Genomic DNA, 23236 nt, shown 5'->3' on the forward strand with positions numbered 1-23236 from the left:
CCGGCAGTGTAAACATTTTAATGGCAATCAGAAACACATCTCAAATTGATTTTCAGAGTTTCCTTCATTTACGCAGCCATTAGCAATAGATTGCACCACTGTATCTGATTCCATTTATGATCACTGTGAAACCTTTTGTAACTGATTGTTTTGCTTTTCTTTTTGCGGAATTTGAACATTTTTCGTTTTTGAATAGCAAGACTTCTCTGTAGGAACGACAGCTCAGGCAGTCACGTGGGCTGCGGACAGTGTTTTGTGGACTACATCTCCCAAAGTGCTCCGCAGGCGCGCCCACAGGAAGTCGCCGGAGCATCTCCCGCCTCCACGCCGAGGCGAAGAGGTTCTATCCGGGGCCTTGGAGCTTCTCTTTCCTTTCGCGCCGGTTGCCGCTGCGGAGCGCGGCGGGTCCATGTGCGCAGTGAGTGGCGCTATCCCTGGCCCAGTAGCACCCGAACCCCGGGTTTGACCGAGTCCGCGCTGCGATGGACCCCAACACCATTATCGAGGCCCTGCGGGGCACCATGGACCCAGCCCTGCGTGAGGCCGCGGAGCGCCAGCTCAATGAAGTAAGGACGCCCGGCTAGCGGTGGCGGCGGGCAGGCGGGCAGACAGAGGTGGCAGGCCGAGCCCCCGGGGCCTGGCCGGAGGCGCGGACGACGTCGTTGAGGGCCCCAACAGGAGGGTGGGGCGGACATCTGACGGCGACTTCCACGCCGGGGCGCCTCGATGTGATATGGTGGTGGTGGCTGCAGCCAGGGCTGCCTTTGCTTCGGATCCTGAGCTGGGCCTCTGACTGCGGTCTAGGCATGAGGAGCCGGCTGAGGCGAAGCGGGCGTGACGGGTTGGACACATGGCCGGCTAGGGTGGCCCGCCGCCCTCTGGCTCATGCCCAGCTCGTTCCTCACGCCCAGGACGGGGCGAAACTTACTGGGAGGTTTTTCAGACGTTTCTGAGACCAGTCTCGCTGTCGCAGGGTTTGGAGGGTCTCCTGGGAATGCCGATCGGTCCTTTGGGGGCTGCGCCTGTCATCCTTGTCACTTGGCTGGGCTGATCAGTGGCCTGCCTCGGGTACAACTTCCTTCTCTCTGTCTGAGTTGCTAGGGAAGGCTTTCAAAGGCAAACCCGCGCCTCATTAGTAGGACAGGTGTAGTGCGGGACATTCAGAGTCTGATCCCTGCTCTTCCACTGTCATAATGCTTCAGTCGGAGGGCTGGCTTATGTAGTGGAAAGAATCAGGTGAAGTGCACCCTTCTAGGTATAGCTGCACCATTGATTTCTTGAGTGACCTTGGGCCAGTCACTTAACCTCTTGATCCTGAGTTTTTCCCATTCATAAAATTACGCCACAGAGTTGCTGTGACAGTCAGGTGCGATAATGTTAAGTCTGAGTGCCTTGGAATGTTCCGAGCTCCTTATCAGTTCAGATATTGCATTCTCTGAAGGTTGTTTTTTTTTTTTTCCCCATATTTTGGGGGGACCGCTCCTTGGAAAACAGCTTTATTGCATGAATATTTATTGTACTATCTCCAATGTCATTCTTTGTTTCTAAACTTTTGCAGTTTTATGTATTAATGATCAGTATTTTAAAGCCTCCTTAAAAGGGCTGCTGTAACTTTTTTGCCAGTTAGTAACTGTCTTTTAGCATACTGCTGAATCTGCCAGCTTTATTGAACTTTAGTGTACATTTTTTAACTGAAAAATCACACTTTAAAATAGAAATTCAACTATTTTATGCGTCTTTTAGCTGGTAAATAATTTAAAAACGTTGTTTATATTGACTTACCAGAAACAGCAGAAATGTTACTAATTGGACTTTTTCAGTGTAAAGGGCTGCACTAGAGATCCGTCCCTCATGGAACTTACAGTTCAAGAAGACTACCTACAGAGTTTACAGAAATTAAATGTAAAATTATTTGAGAATGTTAAATCCATTTTATATGTAAATTAGATCATTATACCACACGAAGTGATGATTATGTGTTCAAATTTTTAGACTCAGAGTCACCTTGGGAGGAGCTTAGTTTTTTTGGATATAAAGTAGTGAGTTGAACCGTATTACTATTTTGAACCATTACACAGCTATGGAACGGATCACTTTTTGTTTTGATTTGCTTTGTGATAGACATGGGTTAAGGTGAACATTATTTTGCTTGTTAAATAATAATGCAGTTACAAGCCTAGAAAAGCTGAAAGTTCAGTCACGGTCATTTCTATCATGACTTTGCTGTAATCGCATATTATTTTGACTAATTATACTTGAGTGTAATTATTGATTTTAAAAGTGAGTACTTGAAAGAGTTGGTTCGCTTCTACAAAAATTGGGGAAATAATACTTCCTGAAAATCTGATATTCATTTATTCCTCAGATAGACATTGCATGTCTAGTATATGCACTAACATCTTGTAATAGAGACCTAGGGTATTTCACAAGCTGGTTTTTGGAAAATAAACAAATGATCAAAATAGCATTCAAAGCCTTTTTTACTTAACCATTAAACTACTGTTTTGGAATACTGTCAAACAGTGAACACCGCTAATCTGTCAAAGAAAATTTATTGCATGGCCTTTACTTTTGTAATCCTTAGCTATTTACATTTCATACCTTTCTTTCAATTATAACACTTAGATTTTTAAATATTCTTCCTAAGGTAAATTTTCTATTAGTGTATTTACTTTCATTCCATTTTAATACACTGCTTCTCCCTCTCCCTTCTTCCATTTAAATATTTTTTGCTTTGACTTTCTTGTGGCAGAACATTGATTTGGGAGACAGATCTCAGATAAGTCTTGAATATAGTAAGAATGAGGAAGTAACATTTCTGGAAGGCTCTTGCTTTGAAGAAGATAGAAGAAGGAATTATTCTATGATGTCTGTCATTCCACTGAGGCTGTGTTTTGGTTCATTTAGAACCAAAGAAAAAGATCATTGACGTTTGAATGAATCTCTTCACTAAGTGAAATAATCACTGACTCAATGTAAAATTTGTAAATGTTATTAAAGTGTTTATAGTGTAGATAGTGTCAAAATAAAATAGCGCTTCTGCCTCAGAGTCTTTGCACTTAACTCCTTGGAACTCCTTTCACATAGTTAACCCCCTAACTTGTTCTCTCATTTCCTTCCATCCCTGTTCAAATATTTCCTTATCACTGAGGAATTCCTTGACCATCATACTCCCTATCTCCTTTCACTTGGTTTCCTCTATAGCACTGATTTGTTATACACATTTGGTTTATTTTTAAAATTAATTTTATTTGGCCGGGTGTGGTGTTTCACGCCTGTAATCCCAGCCTTTTGGGAGGCCAAGGCGGACTGATCACTTGAGGTTGGGAGTTCGAGACCAGCCTGACCAACATGGAGAAACCCCATCTCTACTGAAAATACAAAATTAGCTGGGGGCGATGGCACATGCTTGTAATCCCAGCTACTCGGGAGGCTGAGGCAGGAGAATCGCTTGAACCTGGGAGGCAGAGGTTGCGGTGAGCTGAGGTCGCACCACTGCACTCCAGCCTGGGCAACAGAGTGAGACTCCATCTCAAAAAAATTAATTGATTAATTAATTTTTAAAAATTGCCCGGGCACAGTGACTCATGCCTGTAATCCCAGCACTTTGGGAGACCGCGGCGGGCGGATCACCTGAGGTCGGGAATTCGAGACCAGCCTGACCAACATGGAGAAACTCCGTCTCTACTAAAAATACAAAATTAGCTGGGCGTGGTGGCACACGCCTGTAATCCCAGCTACTAGGGAGGCTGAGGCAGGAGAATCGCTTGAACCTGGGAGGCAGAGGTTGCGGTGAGCCAAGATCGTGCCCCATTGCACTCCAGCCTGGGCAACAAGAGCGAAACTCCATCTGAAAAAATAAAAATAAAAATAAATAATTTTTTTTTTTTTTTTATGAGACAGAGCCTTACTCTGTCACCCAGACTGGAGTGCAGTGGCGCTATCTCAGCTCACTGCAAGCTCTGCCTCCCAGGTTCTCGCCATTCTCCTGCCTCAGCCTCTTGAGTAGCCAGGACTACAGGTGCCTGCCACCACGTCTGGCTAATTGTTTGTATTTTTAGTAGAGACGGGGTTTCACTGTGTTAGCCAGGATGGTCTTGATCTCCTGACCTCGTGATCCACCCGTCTCGGCCTCCCAAAGTGCTGGGATTACAGGCGTGAGCCACTGCACTTGGCCTTTTTTTTTTTTTTTTTTTTTTTGGAGATGGAGTCTTGTTCTTGTTACCCAGGCTGGAGTGCAGTGGCACAGTCTCAGCCCACCGCAACTTCTGCCTCCCGGGTTCAAGCGATTCTCCTACCTCAGGCTCCCGAGTAGCTGGGATTAGGTGCCTGCTGCCACAACTGGCTAATGTTGTATTTTTAGTAGAGACAGAGTTTCACCATGTTGGCCAGGCTGGTCTGGAACTCCTGACCTCATGATCTGCCCGCCTCGGCCTCCCAAAGTGCTGGGATCACAGGCATGAGCTACCATGCCCAGCCTATTTATTTATATTTATTTTTTGAGACAGGATCTTGCTCTGTCACCCAGGCTGGAGTGCAGTAGTACCATCATGGCTCATGGCAGCCTCTCCCTCCCGGGCTCAAGCAACACTCCCACTTCAGCCTCCCAAGTAGCTGAAACTATAGGGACGTGCCACTATGCCCAACTGTTTTTGTATTTTTTGTAGAGACAAGGTTTCACTGTATTGCCCAAGCTTGTTTTTAATTTTTTCAGAGCCAAGGCCTTGCTGTGTTGCCTAGGCTGGAGTGCAGTGGACTCTGGTGCACTACATAGTACACTACAGCTTAGAACTCTTCGCCTCAAGCAGCCTCCTCCTTTCTGAGCCTCCCATGTGGGTGGGACTGCAGACATGTGCTACCACACCTGGCCTAATTTTACTTTTGTTCTCTCCACTATAATTTTAAGTTTCATGAGGTCATGACTTATTATTTTTTGTTATTGTTATTCCTTAATTTGCCAGTAATAGGCTTTATGACTTACTGTTATGATACTAGTAAATAGCAATATGGGCTTTAGCTCTTTTATTTATTTTTAAACATTTACTATTATTTTTGTGGCAGGGTCTCACTCTGTTGACCAGGCTAGAGCGCAGTGGCACGATCTTGGCTCACTGCAGCCTCCAATCCCAGGTTCAAGCGATTTTCAGGCCTCAGCCCCTTGAGTAGCTGAGACTTAAGGTGCATACCACCATACCTGGCTAATTTTAGTATTTTTTTATTTTTTTTATTTTTTTTTTAGACGGAGTCTCTCTCTGTGGCCCAGGCTGGAGTGCAGTGGCCGGATCTCAGCTCACTGCAAGCTCCGCCTCCCGGGTTTACGCCATTCTCCTGCCTCAGCCTCCCGAGTAGCTGGGACTACAGGCGCCCGCCACCTCGCCCAGCTAGTTTTTGTATTTTTAGTAGAGACGGGGTTTCACTGTGTTAGCCAGGATGGTCTCGATCTCCTGACCTCGTGATCCGCCCGTCTCAGCCTCCCAAAGTGCTGGGATTACAGGCTTGAGCCACCGTGCCCGGCCTAATTTTAGTATTTTTAGTAGAGACGGGGTTTCGCCACGTTGCTCAGGCCGGTCTGGAACTCCTGACCTCAAGTGATCCACCCATCTTGACCTCCCAAAGTGTTGCGATTACAGGCATGAGCCACTGCACCAGCCGGCATTTTTAAATATAATGCCAGGAAGATACTTATGAAATACTCATTCCGAAGGATAATTCCCAGTCTGGTTCATGTAACAGCAAATGTCTGTGTGCTAGGCACTGAGCTAAGTAGTTAGATGCAGAGAAATTCATGATCACTTTCTTTCTAGAGCTCCATAATCACTATGTCACTGGCCCTTACAATACATGTGGTCAGTACTATAATAAAACTATATGTAAAGTTTGGATAAGGAAACTATTGGATCTGATTTTGGCTAAGGTGGATATGATCTCGGCATCAATAGTCTCTCCCCTGTTGTATTTGCAGCCAAGAAAAATGCTGTAAGTAGAATTAGAGGGTTTACCCAGAGGACATTTAGACTCTTAGTTCCTAAGCTCAATATTTTATATAATGGTTATATATATATATATACCTTTTCTTCTTTCAGTGGAGTTTCGCTCTTTTTGCCCAGGCTGGCGTGCATTGGCGCCATCTGGCTCACTGCAACCTCTGCTCCCGGGTTCAAGCAATTCTCCTGCCTCAGCCTCCCAAGTAGCTGGGATTAAAGGCATGTACCACCACACCCGGCTAATTTTTGTGTTTTTAGTAGAGATGGGATTTCACCATGTTGGCCAGGCTGGTCTTGAACTCCTCACTGCAGGTGATTTACCCGCCTCGGCCTCCCAAAGTGCTGGGATTACAGGCGTGAGTCACTGTGCCTGGCCTAATTTTGTATTTTTATTAGACATGGGGTTTCACCACGTTGGCCCAGTTGGTCTCGAACTCCTGACCTCAGATGATCCGTCCGTCTTGGCCTCCCAAAGTGCTGGGATTATAGGCCTGAGCCACCATGCTCGGCCTAATGGTTTTATGTATATAGGCAGCAGGGCTACTTTCTCACATGCTTTATATGAAAAAGTGAACTTGCTTTTGATAAGTTTCTTGATATTTTGGGTTTTTTTTTTGTTTTTTTTTTTTTTTAAACTCACACTATCCTGGCTCACTTTTGGGATTGTCACAGACAGTTAACTATTACTGCTGTATGTGATATACCTTACTTATAAATGGTTCATTTGCTTTCATTTTATTAAAAATATTTAATTAATGAAAATCTTAGGTCTGGAGAAGTGTAAAATAATGGCATATTTGTAGGATAATTTGGAATGTTTAGAAATAAAGCAATAAAAGAAGACCAGAGTAGCCTGTAGTTTAGATAACATTCCTTCACCAGGAATATTTTAAAGTTACTGTTCTGAATTTGGGAGAAGGAAAGTCCCTGGATACTTTGGCTCTTAGATAGCAAGTTATTCAGTGATGTAGCTTGTTAAAGATCTGAAAGAGGCTGGGCGGAGTGGCTCACGCCTGTAATCCCAACACTTTGGAAGGTAAAAGCAGGGAGAAGATCACTCGAGTTCAGGAGTTCGAGACCAGCCTGGGCAACATAGGGAGACCCTGTCACTACGAAAAAATTCTTGTAGTGACATGAGCCATGGCACCTGGCTGCTAAACAATTTCTAATAAAAAAGTTTTTTTTTTTTTTTCAAGTTCCTAGTTGGAGACCAGGTGCGGTGGCTCACGCCTGTAATCCAGCACTTTGGGAGGCTGAAGTGGGTGGATCATGAAGTCAGGAGTTCGAGACAAGCCTGGTCAACATAGTGAAACCCTGTCTCTAAAAATATGAAAAATTAGCCGGGCGTGGTGGTGGGTGCCTGTAATCCCAGCTACTTGGGAGACTGAGGCAGGAGAATCGCTTGAACCTAGGAGGCGGAGGTGCAGTGAGCCAAGATCCCGTCATTGCATTCTAGCCCAGGCAATAGTGCGAGACTGTCTCAAAAAAAGAAAAATAAAATTAAAGTTCCAGCTGGGTGTGGTGGCGCACACCTGTAATCCCAGCACTTTGGGAGCCTGAGGCGGGTGGATCACGAGGTCAGGATGGAGACCATCCTGGCTAACATGGTGAAACCCCATTTCTACTAAAAATACAGAAAATTAGCTGGGCATGGTGGTAGGCGCCTGTAGTTCCAGCTACTCAGGAGGCTGAGGCAGGAGAATAGCATGAACCTGGGAGGCAGAGCTTGCAGTGAGCAGAGATCACGCCACTGCACTCCAGCCTGGCAACACAGTGGGACTCCATCTTAAAAAAAAAAAACAACATAAAACTTCCTAGTTGGAAAGCATAAAAATAATATTGTAAAATAATATAATAATAATAATAATAATTATTATTATTATTATTTTTGTGATGGGATTTCACACTGTTACCCAGGCTGGAGTGCAGTAGTATGAACATGGCTCACAGCAGCCTTGACTCTCCTAGGATCAAGCTATCCTCCTGCCTCAGCCTCCCAACTAGCTGGGACTACAGGCGTGCACCACCATGCCTGGCTAAGTTTTTGATTTTTTGTAGAGATGAGGTCTGTCTTTGTTGCCCAGCCTTGTCTCCCAAAGTGCTAGAATTACAGGTGTGAGCCACTGCACCTGACATATTACTGTTTTTTAACAAAGGCAGGGGGACACAGTGAAGAGCCTTAGCCTTGTCCTGAGTCTATGACTGTAATGACTTAACCTCACTGTGCCTCATATTTCATGTAGCCAAAGTAGATGTCATATTTGCCTTTGTCAAATTCTTTATTTTTATTTTTTTTATTTTTTTTCTGAGACGGAGTTTTGCTCTTGTTGCCCAGGCTGGAGTGCAATGGCGCAATCTCAGCTCGCCACAACCTCCGCCTCCCGGATTCAGGTGATTCTCCTGCCTCAGCCTCTTGAGTAGCTGGGATTACAGATACGCACCACCACGTCTGGCTAATTTTGTATTTTTAGCAGATACGGGGTTTCTCCATGTTGGTAGGCTGGTCTCGAACTCCCAACCTCAGGTGATCTGCCCACCTCGGCCTCCCAAAGTGCTGGGATTACAGGTGTGAGCCACTGTGCCCAGCTTGTCAAATGCTTTAATAACAACAAAGGTTAGAAGTTCCTTCGTTCTTGAAATTACCTGGTTGTATTTTATGTAAAAATCTGATATCACAGCATTCTTCCACCTCCTATGTTCCTTAAAAATGGTCTGAAGTATAGTAGCTAATTGAAAGTCTCTTTGGTTATATTTCAGTGGAGAGAAATAATACAAAATTACAGTTTTGGCCGGGTGCGGTGGCTCAGGCCTGTAATCCCAGCACTTTGGGAGGCCAAGGTGAGTGGATCTCAGGATCACCTGAGATCGGGGGTTGCCTGGCCAACATGGCAAAACCCTGTCTCTACTAAAAATACAAAAATTAGCTGGGCGTGGTGTTGCGTGCCTATAATCCCAGCTACTCAGGAGGCTGAGGCACGAGAACCGCTTGAACCTGGGAGGCAGCGGCTGAAGTGAGCCGAGATTGCTCCATTGCACTCCAGCCTGGGCGACAGAGCAAGACTCTTGTCTCCAAAAAAAAAAAAAAAAAAAAAGGTACAGGTTTGAAGAGTAAGTTTTAAAAGATATTGACATTAGTGATTACATTGGAAAATGTGGGTCTAGAGGGAAAACTGATTTTGAAGACATGCATTACATACAGGGTGTCTAGTTTGAGGAGCTGGTAAACATCAAGTAGAAAAAGTCTAGCAGGCCATTGGAATGTGGAGCTGAAGTTTAAGAGAGAAAGCAGCAATGGAAAAGTGATATTCTTCTGCAGGCAGGTAATTATAGTAGTATGATCCAAAGGTATGAGATGGACGAGAGGGCTAAACTTTCAACCATGTCTATTTTGAGTACTTTGAGAAACATCTGAAAAAGCAAACTGGGATTTTGTGCATAAAAGTAAGAGAGAAGCCAAGAAAGATAATTTTAAGAAGGTTGTTGTGGTTAGTGGTTAGTTTCCTTTTTCTCTTTTTTTTTTTTCTTGAGATGGAGTCTCACTGTTGCCCAAACTGGAGTGCAGTGACACCGTGTCAGCTCACTGCAACCTCCATCTCCTGGGTTCAAGGAGTTCTTCTGCCTTGGCCTCCAGAGTAGCTGGGTTAACAGGCAACCACCACCATGTCTGGCTAATTTTTTAATATTTTTGGTAGAGATGGGGTTTCATCACATTGGCCAGGCTGGTCTCAAACTCCTGACGTCAGGTGATCCACCCTCCTCGGCCTCCCAAAGTGTTGGGATTACAGGCGCGAGCCACCACAACAGGCTTAATTTCCTTTTTTTTACATAGATTGAAGAAATTATCTACCAATGAGCATGAATTACTTTGAAAATGAGTAAAAAAAGTTTAGAAAAAAGAAAGGGATGTTGATACTCCTAAATGAGAGAGGTTAAACAAACTGAAGACTTTCTGGGAAAATGCCTTAAACTATCGGTAACCTTCGAAAAGCAATTTCTAATTTTTTTCTTTTTTTTTTCTTTTGTTTTGAGACAATCTCTCTCTGTCTCCCAGCTGTAGTGCAGTGGCGTGATCTCGGCTCGCTGCAACCTCTGCCTCCCAGGTTCAAGCGATTCTCCTGCCTCAGCCTCCCAAGTAACTGGGACTACAAGCGTACGCCACCATGCCCAGCTAATTTTGTATTTTTAGAGACGGGTTCCACCATGTTGGCCAGGATGGTCTCCATCTCTTGACCTTGTGATCCGCCCGCCTCAGCCTCCCAAAGTGCTGGGATTACAGGCGTGAGCCACCGCACCCGGCCCTACCAATTCATTTTTATCTTTCACTGTTCAAAGTCTTTTCTCCGATTTCTGAGTTTACGTCCCTTAGGTTCTAACTTGAAATTTTACTTATTAGTCCAATTGGAATTAAACTCCCGACATAACTTCAGTACTGATCTTTTTTTTTCTTCATAGTGTCTGGCGCATTATCAGTACTAGTAAGAAGAATGGAGTTGGGTTTGTTGAAGAATTTTAATGAGATGAATTAAGGGTGACTATTGAAATTATCTGGGTTGATGACAGATAATGAGAAGGTTCAAAGATATGTAGGAAGGTGGTTTTGCGTTATGGTTAGGAGCTTTTAAAAGTAGAGTATTAGGAGGTTTAACCCTAATTAATGATGTATAATGACTCATTTGGTGCTTCAGTTCTATGTTAGAATCCAGGAGCTTGAGAAGGGGACTACTGGGCATATAATTAGGGGCAGCATCCAGAAGTTACATTTATATTTTGACTCATGTAAAAGATCTATTGTAGCATCTTCTGAGGCCTGTATTGATGTTTGCCAAATTGTTGACAATAATATCATAATTGCCCAAATTTTAGAGGGTTTTTGTGATAAAGATTGATGCTAGTGATATTTTTAATTTAGCTTATTTTTATTTTTTGAGATGGAGTTTCACTCTTTCGCCCAGGCTAGAGTGCAGTGGTGCGATCTTGACTCACTGCAACCTTCGCCTCCCAGGTTCAAGCCATTCTCCAGCCTCAGCCTCCCGAGTAGCTGGGATTACAGGCACCGCCCCCCCCACCACGCCCAGCTAATTATGTTTGTTGGAGATGGGGTTTCACCATGTTGGCCAGGCTGGTCTCGAACTCCTGACTTTGTTGTCTGTCCGCCTCGGCCTCCCAAAGTGCGGGGATTACAGGTGTGAGCCACCACATCTGGCCCTCATTTGTTACCTTCTTTGGGAGAATACAAGTCTTCCTGTCTTAGGAATTTCAGGTGGGTAGAAATGTGTATGGGACAGCTAGATAGATGTTCCTGGTTGAGATTGCCTGTGCTATATGTCCCCGCTAGCAGAAATATCTTTTCTTTCTTATTCTTACTCTAGCTTAGTTGTATGAAAGTTATAAAGTTACTTTTTTGTTTCAAACAAAAATGTTTTTCCTTGTGTTTTGTACAAAAATGGGGGTGGGAGGTAGTGCGGTGGTGCTGGTGGCAACGGCATCCACGGGGCTAGAAGTGGGTGGTGACACGGTCTGTCTCCAGCAAGTTGTCCAGGATTATGTCGGGCGTGGTGCCAGTCTTCTTCGCCAGCTCGCTGTGCTCCCTGGTGCTCAGGTACAGGTAGCAGTTGAGCAGCTCTCCATCCAGCATGTTGCGCACGGCATTCTGGAGGGTGTTTTTTGTTTGTTTGGTTGAGACGGAGTCTCGCTCTCTTCCCCAGGCTGAAGTGCAATGGCGCAATCTCGGTTCACTGCAACCTCTGCCTTCCAGGTTCTAGCGATTCTCCTGCCTCAGCCTCCCAAGTAGCTAGGATTACAGGCAGCCACCACCACGTCTGGCTAATTTTTGTATTTTTTTTTTTTTTTTTTTAAATAAAGATGGGGTTTTACGACGTTGGTCAGGCTGGTCTCGAATTCCTGACCTCAGGTGATCCACCTGTCTTAGCCTCCCAAAGTACTGGGATTACAGGCGTGAGACACCACGCCTGGCTGAAAGTTATGTGTTTTTTAATCAATTGCACTTTTAAAATTTATACTTAACATGTTTTCGAAGGTAATTAATGAGGTTAATAAAGTGATGAGTGTTGGGCCGGGCGTGGTGGCTCACCCCTATAATCCCAGAACTTTGGGAGGCTGAGCTGGGCGGACCACTTGAGGTCAGGAGTTGGAGACCAGCCTGGCCAACATGGCGAAAACCCATCTCTACTAAAAATACAAAAATTAGCTGGGCGTAGCAGCACATGCCCCTATAATCCCAACTGCTCAGGAAACTGAGGCAGGAGAGTCATTTCAACCTGGGAGGTGGAGGTTGCTGTGAGCCGAGATTGCGCCACTGCACTCCAGCCTGGGAGACAAAGCAAGACTCCATCTCAAAAAAAAAAAAATGTTAAGTGCTTATTTTCGTAGTTCAGTGTTGTCGATTTAACTCTTCACACATTTAAAGTATGCAATACGGTGGCTTTTAGTATGTTCACAGTTGTACAGCCATCACCTAGTCTTTAAAACATTTCCATGACCCGACAAAGAAAATTCATTATCTTACCAGTCACTCCCCATTCCATCTCCGACCCCCATCCTAGCCCTAGGCAACAATCCTATTTTCTGTCTATATAGATTTGTGTATTCCAGACATTTCATGTATTTGGAATCATACAATATGTAGTCTTTTGTGACTGGCTTCTTTCATACAGCATTATGTTTTCAAAGTTGATGCATTGTTGTAGCATGTATCAGTACTTCATTTTTTTAAGTTGCCAAATAGCATTCTGTTGTGTGTATCAATAAGACATTTTACTTTCATTTGTTGATGGGCATACAGGTTGTTTCCACTTTTAGAGTATTATGAGTAATGCTGCTGTGAAAGTTGGGTAAAAATAGTCTTGATTTTGTTTTTTTAAGTTAAATCTGGGTAACCAGCACCCAGACCAAGACACATACAACATTTTCATTGGCCTAGAAAGTTTCCTTGATAGAAAGTTTCCTATTCAATACTGTTCCTCCTCCCAAGTTATTATTTTTCTGACTTCTATTTCTATAGATTAGATTTGCCTGCCTTAATGCACATAATGTAGCTGTACATCTGTCAAGCTAACAAAAACAGTGGTGGTTTTTGTTGTTGTTTAGAGTTGAGGTCTTGCTTTGTTGCCCAGGGTGGAGTGGAGTGTTGTGATCATAGCTTACTGTAGCCTCGAACTACAAATGCATGCTTCCACTCCCAGCTATAATTTTTAGGCTGGGCACGGTGGATCATGAGGTCAGAAGTTCAAGACCAGCCTGGCCAAGATGGTGAAACCCCGTCTCTAAAAATACAAAAAAAAATTTAGCCGGGCATGGTGGCAGGTGCCTGTAATCCCAGCTACTCGGGAGGCTGAGGCAGGAGAATCACTTGAACTCGGAGGGTAGAAGTTGCAGTGAGCTGAGATACGGCCACTGCACTCCAGCCTGGGCGACAGAGTGAGACTCCGTTTCCAAAAAAAAAAAAAAGAAAATTTTCTGTAGAGGTAGTGTCTTGCTATGTTGCTCAGGCTGGTCTTGAACTCATGACGTTGGGTGATCCTCCTGCATCAGCCTCCCAAAGCACTGGGATTACAGGTGTGAGCCACTGTGCTGGGCAGTTTTTGTTGTTCCAACATAGCTCCCAAACATAAACCAACAGCTTAATCTGGGGTTCTAATCATATAAAGTAGCCTGTTTCAAATTAAGGAAAAACTTCAGTGTTGGGAGCTAAAGAGAGGTTGTATACACAAAACCATATATGTGTGCTTTATGGGCAGTTTAAGGAACTAAAGGGTAACTTGGCTATATATCGATTTACACCTTCCTGATGTTAGAGTGTACTCTAAGGAAGGTGAGATTCTACTGAATATGGACATATAAAGGATATATCCATATCAAGACATATTTGTTATGTCTTGATATTTGCTAAGATATTTTCTGTGTTGTGTTTGTTTGTTTGTTTGTTTGTTTGTTTGTTTTTTGAGACAGAGTCTTGCTCTGTCACCCAGGCTGGAGTGCAGTGGCGTGATCTCGGCTCACTGCAACCTCCACCTCCTGGGTTCAAGCAATTCTCCTGCCTCAGCCTCCCAAGTAGCTGAGACTACAGGTGTGTGCCACCACACCCGGCTAATTTTTATATTTTTAATAGAGACAGGGCTTTACCATGTTGGTCGGGCTGGTCTTGAACTCCTGACCACATGAGACACCGTGCACCTGTGTTGTTTTATATGCTCCTTATAGCCATCCTGTGAAGTAGATTTTATTATTCTTAATTTGTTATTGAGACTTAGATTTACTGCATCAACTTGTTGAAGGCTTAGCATTCTAGGAAGTGGCATCACCTAGATTTACAACCAAGACTATCTGATTGCAGCAGTTCATTCCAGGAATTCATGATTTGATGCAGGAGATAAGATATATACTGTAATGTAAATGGTCTGAAAAGTGCCCTAGTAGTGTGGATAGTAATGTCCTTCGGGCTCATCCGTCTGTCCCTTAAATGTAAAAACCTTTCTCACTCTATACTCACCCTAGGCAATCACATCTTCCAAGGCATTTATTTCTTGGCTCTTCCAATTCATTCAGTGAATTTTTTTGAATAGCTTAAATGCCAAGTGTCATATGAAGAACTGGGGATGTAAACAGTATCGTCCTTACTCAGTGGGGCTTAGAGTCTAATAGGAGAAACAGGCATAAGAACCATCTACAAATATAGTACACAAATATGTAATAAGCATTATGAAGGAAAATAATGGTTATGAGAGCAATAGGGATCCCTGCTTTAGCTTGAGTGATCAGGCAGAAAAGGCTTCTCTAAGGAAATAATGTTTAAGCAGTGACCCAAACAATGTGAAACTGTGAACCAGTTAACTGGTGGAGCGTGCAAGAGAAGGATATTGTAGGTAGAAAGACACAGCATGCACAAAGACTCTGAAATGAAGTAATGTGTTTCTTTTTGCTTTTATTATTTTTTAATTGATACATGATAATTGTATAATACATATCTATGGGGTACAGTGGTATTTTAGTACATGTATACAACAATGTAATGATCAAATTAGGGTAATTAGCATATTCATCTCAAATGTGTATCATTTCTTTGGGCTAGGAATATTGGAAATCTGCTCTTCTAGCTATTTGAAAATATACAATAAATTATTGTATGGTTACCCTACAGTGCTATAGAACACTAGAACCTACTAGTTCTATCTGGCTGTGATTTTTTATCTGTTAAATATGTTTCTTTCTTGGTGAAAGCACCTAAAGGCTGGTAGGTGGGGCAGTGAGGAGAGCATGTTGAGAAAGTTTTTAAAAATGAAGCTGAAGGCCAGGCGCGGTGGCTCAAGCCTGTAATCCCAGCACTTTGGGAGGCTGAGACGGGCAGATCACGAGGTCAGGAGATCGAGACCATCCTGGCTAACCCGGTGAAACCCCGTCTCTACTAAAAATACAAAAAAACTAGCCGGGCGAGGTGGCCGGCGCCTGTAGTCCCAGCTACTCAGGAGGCTGAGGCAGGAGAATGGCGTGAACCCGGGAGGCGGAGCTTGCAGTGAGCTAGATCTGGCCACTGCACTGCAGCCTGGGCGACAGAGCTAGACTCCGTCTCAAAAAAAAAAAAAAAAAAAAAATGAGGCTGAAGAAAATGGCAGGGACAAGATGTCTTCATGTAGGACCTTGGAAGGTGCAGTAGAAAGCTTGTTAAAAGGTTTGTTTAAAGAGGATTTATAATTTTAAAAGATCTTTGGCTGCTAAATGGAGAATGATTGGGGGCACAAATAGTTAAATTAAGAGGGATGATAGTCACTTGGACTAGGTTGGTGTTCATGGGAATGGAGAAAGTGGATACATTTTAAAGAAGGATTTTGGATATAGAATTGACAGGACTTGATATATTAAATTGGGTTGATGAAGAGGAAAGTGGTGAGGATTACTGCGAGGATAGTGATGAGAGGTTGGAAGAAGTGGTACAGGGAAGTAGAGTAATAATTTTGAGGGGAAAATTATGCTTTATAAAGGTAGTGATTGGATGAGATCATCTGGGAAGAAGAAAGATGGCCTATGACCAAGTCCTGGTGAATTCTAGCATTTATAGATTAAACAGGATGAGAAATCAGTAAAGGAGCCTGAGAAAGAGACCAGAAAAAATGGTATGCTGAATGGCATAGGTGGAAGGGTGTTTAAGTAAAGTGATAGTGGTTGGTAGTCTTCACATCTAGGGTAGTGAAAAGGGTCAATACCTCCCTTTCATCCACCTAACTCCTTCTGTTCAGGTCTTCTGTATTAGGAGATCCTCCTTTTGATTCTTCCATACTGCTACTTCTTCCATTACACACTTTTCCTTTGGTAACTATGAGGGATTGGTTCCAGGACCCCCACGGATACCAAAATTCATGGATGCTGAAGTCCCTTATATGGTGTAGTATTTGCTTATAACCTGTGCACATCCCCCTGAACACTTTAAATCATTTCTAGATTGCTTTTAATACCCAATACAATGTAAATGCTATGTAAATAGTTGCTGTACTTGTATTATTAAGTTTGTATTATTTTTATTGTATTGTTATTTAAAAATTTTTCCCCCAAATATTTTTCATCTGTGGTTGGTTGAATTCATGGATTTGGAACCCACAGGTATGGGGGCGCCAACTGTATTTTATTGCAATTATATCTGATTGTACTTTATTGCAATTATCTATTTGATTATCTTGTGTTTCTTGACAACACTGTAAGTTGCTATGAGGTCATAGAGCCTGGTTGTCATATTCAACCCTGTAGTCTCAGCTCCTGGCATAATGTCTTATACCACAAACACCTAAATAAGTAATTTTTGGAGTGATTGAAAGAATAAAGTCTAGATTCTAACATGAAATAATTTTTTATATTCAAAGGAAAAAAATTTTTTTTTTTTTTTGAGACCGAGTCTCGCTCTTTTGCCTAGGCTGGAGTAAAGTGGCGCTATCTCGGCTTACCGCAATCTCCGCCCCCTGGGTTCAAGCCATTCTTGTGCCTCAGCTTCCTGAGTAGCTGGGATTACAGGTGCCTGCCACCAAGCCTGGCTAATTTTTGTATTTTTAATAGAGACGGGGTTTCGCCGTGTTGGTCAGGCTAGTCTCGAACTCCTGACCTCAGGTGATCCACCTGCCTCGGCCTCCCAAAGTGTTAGAATTACAGGCATGAGCCACCATGCCTGGCTTTTTTTTTTTTTTTTCCAAGACACAGTCTCGCCCTGTCGCCCAGGCTGGAGTACAGTAGCGGGATCTAAGCTCACTGCAACCTCTGCATCTTGGGTTCAAGTGATTCTCCTGCCTCAGCCTCCTGAGTAGCTAGGATTACAGGCATGCGCCACCACACTCGGCTAATTTTTGTATTTTTATTAGAGACAGTGTTCCACCATGTTGGCCAGGCTAGGCTTGAACTCAAGTGATCTGCCCACTGTGGCTTCCCAAAGTGCTGGGATTACAGGCATGATCCTCCGCACCCGGCCTGATTTTTGTATTTTTAGTAGAGATGGTGTTTCACCTCATTGGCTAGGCTGGTCTTGAACTCCTGGCCTCAAGTGATCCAGCCACCTCAGCCTTCCAAAGTGCTGGGATTTCAGACGTAAGCCACTGCACCCAGTCTTTGTGTGGTTTTTTTTGGGTTTTTTTCCCTTTTTTTCTTGAGACAGAGCCTCTGTCACCCAGGCTGGATAGAGTACAGTGGCCTTATCTTGGCTCGATGGAACCTCTGCCTCTGGGGTTCAAGCCATTCTCATACTTCAACCTCCCACGTAGCTGGGATTACAGGCATGCACCTGGCTAATTTTTATATTTTTAGTAGAGACGGGGTTTCACCATTTTGGTCAGGCTGGTCTCGAACTTCTGGACTCAGGTGATCTGCCCGCCTCAACCTCCCAAAGTGCTGGGATTACAGGCATGAGCCACTGCACCCAGCTGGAAAATTCTCTATAAGAATGTGTTTGCAGAATGGGGTAAAGTCTGTAAGAAGATACTGAAATAGCTGGGAACGGGTGGCTCATTCATGCTTGTAATCCCAGCACTTTGGGAGGCCGAGGCGGGTGGATCACCTGCAGTCAGAAGTTTGAGACCAGCCTGGCCAACATGGTGAAACCCCATCTCTACTAAAAAAAAAACAGAAAATTAGCTGGACGTGCTGTAATCCCAGCTACTCTGGAGGCTGAGGCAGGAGAATCGCTTGAACCTGGTAGGCGGAGGTTGCAGTGAGCTGAGATTGCACCGTTGCACTCCAGCCTGGGTGATAAAAGTGAAATTCCGTCTCAAAAAACAAACAAAAGAATATACTAAAATACAGATCAGAATATTGTTCATGTGAACATTGAGCTAAAAGATGACATTGTAAGTGGTGGTTATATTGGGACAAAGGAGAATGAAACTGAGAAAATATACAAGAAGAGATTTAACTTGAATGTTCATTTTAAAAAGATTGTTTTGCCCACCATTTCAAGATAAAATGTTCAGTTCTTTAAATGAGAAGCAGGCTAGGTGTGGTGGCTCATGCCTGTGATCCCAGCACTTTAGGAGACTAAGGCAGGAGCTCTTGAGCCTAGCCCAGCAGTTTAGGACCAGCCTGGGCAACATAGCGAGACCTGATCTCTAACAACAACAAAGCAAACAAAAAATTAAAAAAAAAAAAAAAAACAATCAGAAGCAAATATGACAAATTTAGAAATATGTAACCTTTTTGTACTGTTAGTGAAAGTGATCCAGGTCTATAATGTAAAATGTGGAAAATTTAAAAAATTTAAAATGTGGGAAATTCTGTTTCATATTCACATAAATGTATTTATTACATTATGATCATATAGTCTGTATTCTTTTGTATGTTCAAAGCTATTGATTTTTAACTTTCTTTTGAAATGTAACATGTATCCACAAAGGTGGTCATAAAGGTACAGTTTTCACAAACTGAGCACACTTGTATAAAACAGCAGTCATATCAAGAAATAACACTATCGCCACCTTGGAAACTACCCCCAAACTATTCATTGCAATCCGCCCGCCTCGGCCTCCCAGAGCCACCATGCCTAGACCAAACTGTTCATTTTTATTGATTTCGTATGTGTCTGGCCATTTAATGAAATGTTTCTATGGAGAAATTACTTGAAAGAGGAAACAAGTATCACAGAGGATATTGTTATTGAGCTGCTGTCACCAGTGTAGGTTAAGAATGCTAGTTGGAGGGCCTGGCATGGTGGCTCACGCCTGTAATCCCAACACTTTGAGAGGCCAAGGCGGCAGATCACACAGTCAGGAGTTCGAGACCAGCCTGGCCAATATGGTGAAACCCTGTCTCTATTAAAAATACAAAAATTAGCCAAGCATAGTGGTGCACACCTGTAGCCCCATCCACTTGGGAGGCTGAGGCAGAAGAATCGCTTGAACCCAGGAGGCGGAGGTTACAGTAAGCCGAGATCATGCCACTGCACTCCAGCCGCGGCAACAGAGCGAGACTCTGTCTCAAAAAAAAAAAAAAGAATGCTCGCTGGGGGTCAGACGCAATGACTCACACCTGTAACCCCAGTACTTTCGGAGGTCGAGGAGGGTGGATCACAAGGTCAGGAGTTCGAGACCAGCCTGGCCAATATGGTGAAACTCCAACTCTACTAAAAATATAAAAAATTAGGGCTGGGCACAGTGGCTCACACCTGTAATCCCTGCACTTTGGGAGGACAAGGCAGGCAGATCACAAGGTCAGGAGTTCGAGACCAGCCTGGCCAATACAGTGAAACCCCATCTCTACTAAAAAAATACAAAAAATTAACTGGGCATGGTGGCACTAGTTCCAGCTACTCAGGAGGCTGAGGCAGGAGAATCGCTTGAACCCAGGAGGTGGAGGTTGCAGCGAGCTGAGATTGCGCCACTCCACTCTGGCCTTGGGGCAGCAGAGTGAGACTCTGTCTCAAAAAACAAAACAAAAAGAAAAATTAGCCAGGTGTGGTCGTGCGCACCTGTAGTCTCAGCTACTCAGGAGGCTAAGACAGGAGAATCGCTTGAACCTGGGAGGCAAAGGTTGCAGTGAGCTGAGATTGCGTCACTGCACTCCAGCCTGGGCGAGAGTCAGACTCCGTCTCAAAAATTAAAGAAAAAAGAATGCTAGTCGGGATAAATGGGAAGTGCAGTGGTATACAGGCAAATGCAGACATCCAAAAAGTTTTAGGAATTAAGTCATTAAATTCCTTAAAGTTCAGTATAAGGGAGTGATGAGAAACAAGGCTGGAACCAGTTATGAAGAGCCTTTTGTGGGAGCCAAGCAATGGAAATGTATTGAAGCCTCTTTGATCTGTTATTTTAAAGTACACTTATTTGCAGAAATTTAAAATGGACTTTTTTTCTTCGTAGGCACACAAGTCTCTGAATTTTGTCTCAACACTGCTCCAGATTACTATGTCGGAACAGCTGGATTTACCTGTGAGACAGGCAGGCAAGTTTCCTAAATTATTTTGAGTGTATGTAATCTATTGTTTAAAAGGTTCATAATCAAACAGCAGAAGTATCTTGGGATGGCCCTTTGGCAATTTTTCCCCCCAGGTAATTTACCTTCAGTGTTTACAGCTAACATCAGGTACCTTGATATCTGGTGGCAGAGTTTAAAAGAATAATTTTATATTTAGTTGAATTAAAAAAGAAGCTTCAAATAGAAATTGATGGGGTTTATTAAAAGGTTCTATGTATTTTTAGAGTCCTTCCCTGATGAGTGATTCAAACAAGACTCAAACTTGTTTGTTTATATAGTCATCTCTTAACACCTTTTTGCTTTTATCATTTTAACAGTTTTTAAAAAAAAGTATTATACTATTTTTAGTTCCTGTTCAACATATTGAGCCACTTCCCTCAGTATCAAATAGTCTGAAAATGTGGCATACGTTTCCGAATATTATGTTAATCTGTAAAAAAATAATGGAGTTTACATTTTTAATTTCTTTTCTTTTTTTTTTTTTTTTTTTTTTTGAGATAGTCTCACCCTGTCGTCCAGGCTGGAGTCAGCAGTGCGAATTCGGCTCACTGCAACCTCTGCCTCCCAGGTTCAAGCGATTCTTCTGCCTTAGCCTTCCGAGTAGCTGGGATTACAGGCGTGAGCCACCACGCCTAGCCTTTTCATTTCTTCTTAATTTATTTGCAGATGTAATAATTTTGTTATGGGAAATATAAAGTACCAATAATTTCATCATTCTAGAAAAACATATTACATTTTTGTGTTATTTCTTGCTGTTCTTTTCCCCTGTACCTATTTTGTTGAAAATTTTGTTGGGGCCGGGTGCGGTGGCGCAGCCTGTAATCCCACCACTTTGGGAGGCCGAGGCGGTGGATCACGAGGTCAGGAGATAGTGACCATCCTGGCTAACACTGTGAAACCTGTCTCCACTAAAAATACAAAAAATTGGCGGGCACCTGTAGTCCCAGCTACTTGGGTGGCTGAGGGAGGAGAATGGCGTGAACCCGGGAGGCGGAGCTTGCAGTGAGCGGAGACCTCACCACTGCCTCCAGCCTGGGTGACAGAGCGAGACTCCGCCTCAAAAAAAAATTGTTTTCCTTGTTTCACTTAATGTTGTATACTAAGCATTTCCCTTTTCTTTACGTAGTTCCAGTCTTCAGATTCTTTTTTTTGAGACGGAGTCTCGCTCTGTCTCCCAGGCTGGAGTGCAGTGGTGAGGTCTCCGCTCACTGCAAGCTCCGCCTCCCGGATTCACACCATTCTCCTGCCTCAGCCTCCCAAGTAGCTGGGACTACAGGTGTGCGCCACCACGCCCAGCTAATTTTTTGTATTTTTTAGTGGAGACGGGGTTTCACCGTGTTTGCCAGGATGGTCTTGATTTCCTGACCTCATGATCCGCCCGCCTCGGCCTCCCAAAGTGCTGGGATTACAGGCGTGAGCCACGGCTCCCGGCCTTCAGATTCATATTTTAATGGCTAAATAATTAGCCATAATGTGCCATATGCAGTAAACTGTTTCAATTTTTAGAAATAGAATTTAGTCTCAGGTCTGTTTTGTTAACAGTGTATTTTCTTTTTTTTTTGAGGAGTCTGGCTCTGTCGCCCAGGCTGGAGTGAAGTGGCCGGATCCCAGCTCACTGCAAGCTCCGCCTCCCGGGTTTACGCCATTCTCCTGCCTCAGCCTCCTGAGTTGCTGGGACTACAGGCGCCGGCCACCTCGCCCAGCTAGTTTTTTTTTTTTTTTTTTTTTTTTTTGTATTTTTTAGTAGAAACGGGGTTTCACCGCGTTAGCCAGGATGGTCTCGATCTCCTGACCTCGTGATCCACCCGTCTCGGCCTCCCAAAGTGCTGGGATTACAGGCTTGAGCCACCGCGCCCGGCCAACAGTGTATTTTCATTTTCAGTGCCTAAAATGTTGCCTAGTACAGTGTAGGTACTCAGGAAATAAATGAATTTAAATTGTTTATCACTGTAAATTAATTAATTAAATATCCTGGACTCTGCTAGGCAGATAGGATTCATTTTTTTTTTTTTTAGACAAACTGGCTATAATGCCCAAGCTAGAATTCAGTAGCTCCATCTTGACTCACTGCAATCTTTGCCTCCCAGGCTCAAGCCATCCTCCCACCTCAGCCTCCTGAGTAGCTGGGACTATAGACAGCACCACCATGCCCCACTAACTGTATTTTTTTGTAGAGATGGGGTCCTGCCCTATTGTCCAGGCTGGTCTCAAACTTGTGAGCTCAAGCGATCTGCCTGCCTGGGCCTTCCAAAGTGCTAGGTTTATGGGCGTGAGCCACCATTCCTGGCCATGACTTTTTTAAAAGCAAACATTTTTGTGTAAGTGACTGAACTCCCAGGTCAGCAGTAAATCTTTTTGAAAATATTTCTAAATTTAATAGAAAAGGGTAATAATTTTTATTGTCTCCTTCCCTTTCCTTCCTTCCTTCCTTCCTTCCTTCCTTCCTTCCTTCCTTCCTTCCTTCCTTCCTTCCTCCTTCCCTCCTTCCCTCCTCCCTCCCTCCCTCCCTCCCTCCCTTCTTCCTTCCCTTCTCTCTTCCCTCCTTCCCTTCCTCCATTTCCTTTCTTCCTCAGGGTCTTGATCCTTGCCCAGGCTGGGGTGCAGTGACTCAGTTATAGCTCACTGAATCTCCAAACTCCTGGGCTCAAGTAATCTTTCTGCTTTAGCGTCCCAAACATCTGGGGCTACAGGCATGTGTCACTACACCCATCTTAATTATTTTATTGTTTAGAGATGGAGTCTCACTATGTTGCTGAGGCTGGTCTTTTTTTTTTTTGGTAGAGACGGGGTCTCACTGT

General features: G+C 43.7%; 1 protein-coding gene across 2 annotated transcripts in view; it reads left to right on the forward strand.

Annotated features, from left to right (window-relative positions):
• Window positions 1-340: 340 nt before the first annotated feature.
• Window positions 341-23236, forward strand: part of IPO7 (importin 7) — a 65232-nt gene continuing 42336 nt past the window's right edge. The window contains exons 1-2 of one of the 2 annotated variants that reach the window (XM_010384832.2): window positions 372-566; window positions 20324-20405. In XM_010384832.2, the coding sequence (XP_010383134.1) occupies window positions 483-566; window positions 20324-20405 (166 nt within the window). In that variant the 5' untranslated portion in view covers window positions 372-482. Of the gene's footprint in view, window positions 567-20323; window positions 20406-23236 lie in introns of both variants that reach the window. The other variant, XM_030918071.1, reaches the window with a different exon arrangement.

The sequence above is a fragment of the Rhinopithecus roxellana genome, chromosome 15 (genome assembly GCF_007565055.1).
Source record: "Rhinopithecus roxellana isolate Shanxi Qingling chromosome 15, ASM756505v1, whole genome shotgun sequence".
Taxonomy (NCBI): Eukaryota; Metazoa; Chordata; class Mammalia; order Primates; family Cercopithecidae; genus Rhinopithecus; species Rhinopithecus roxellana.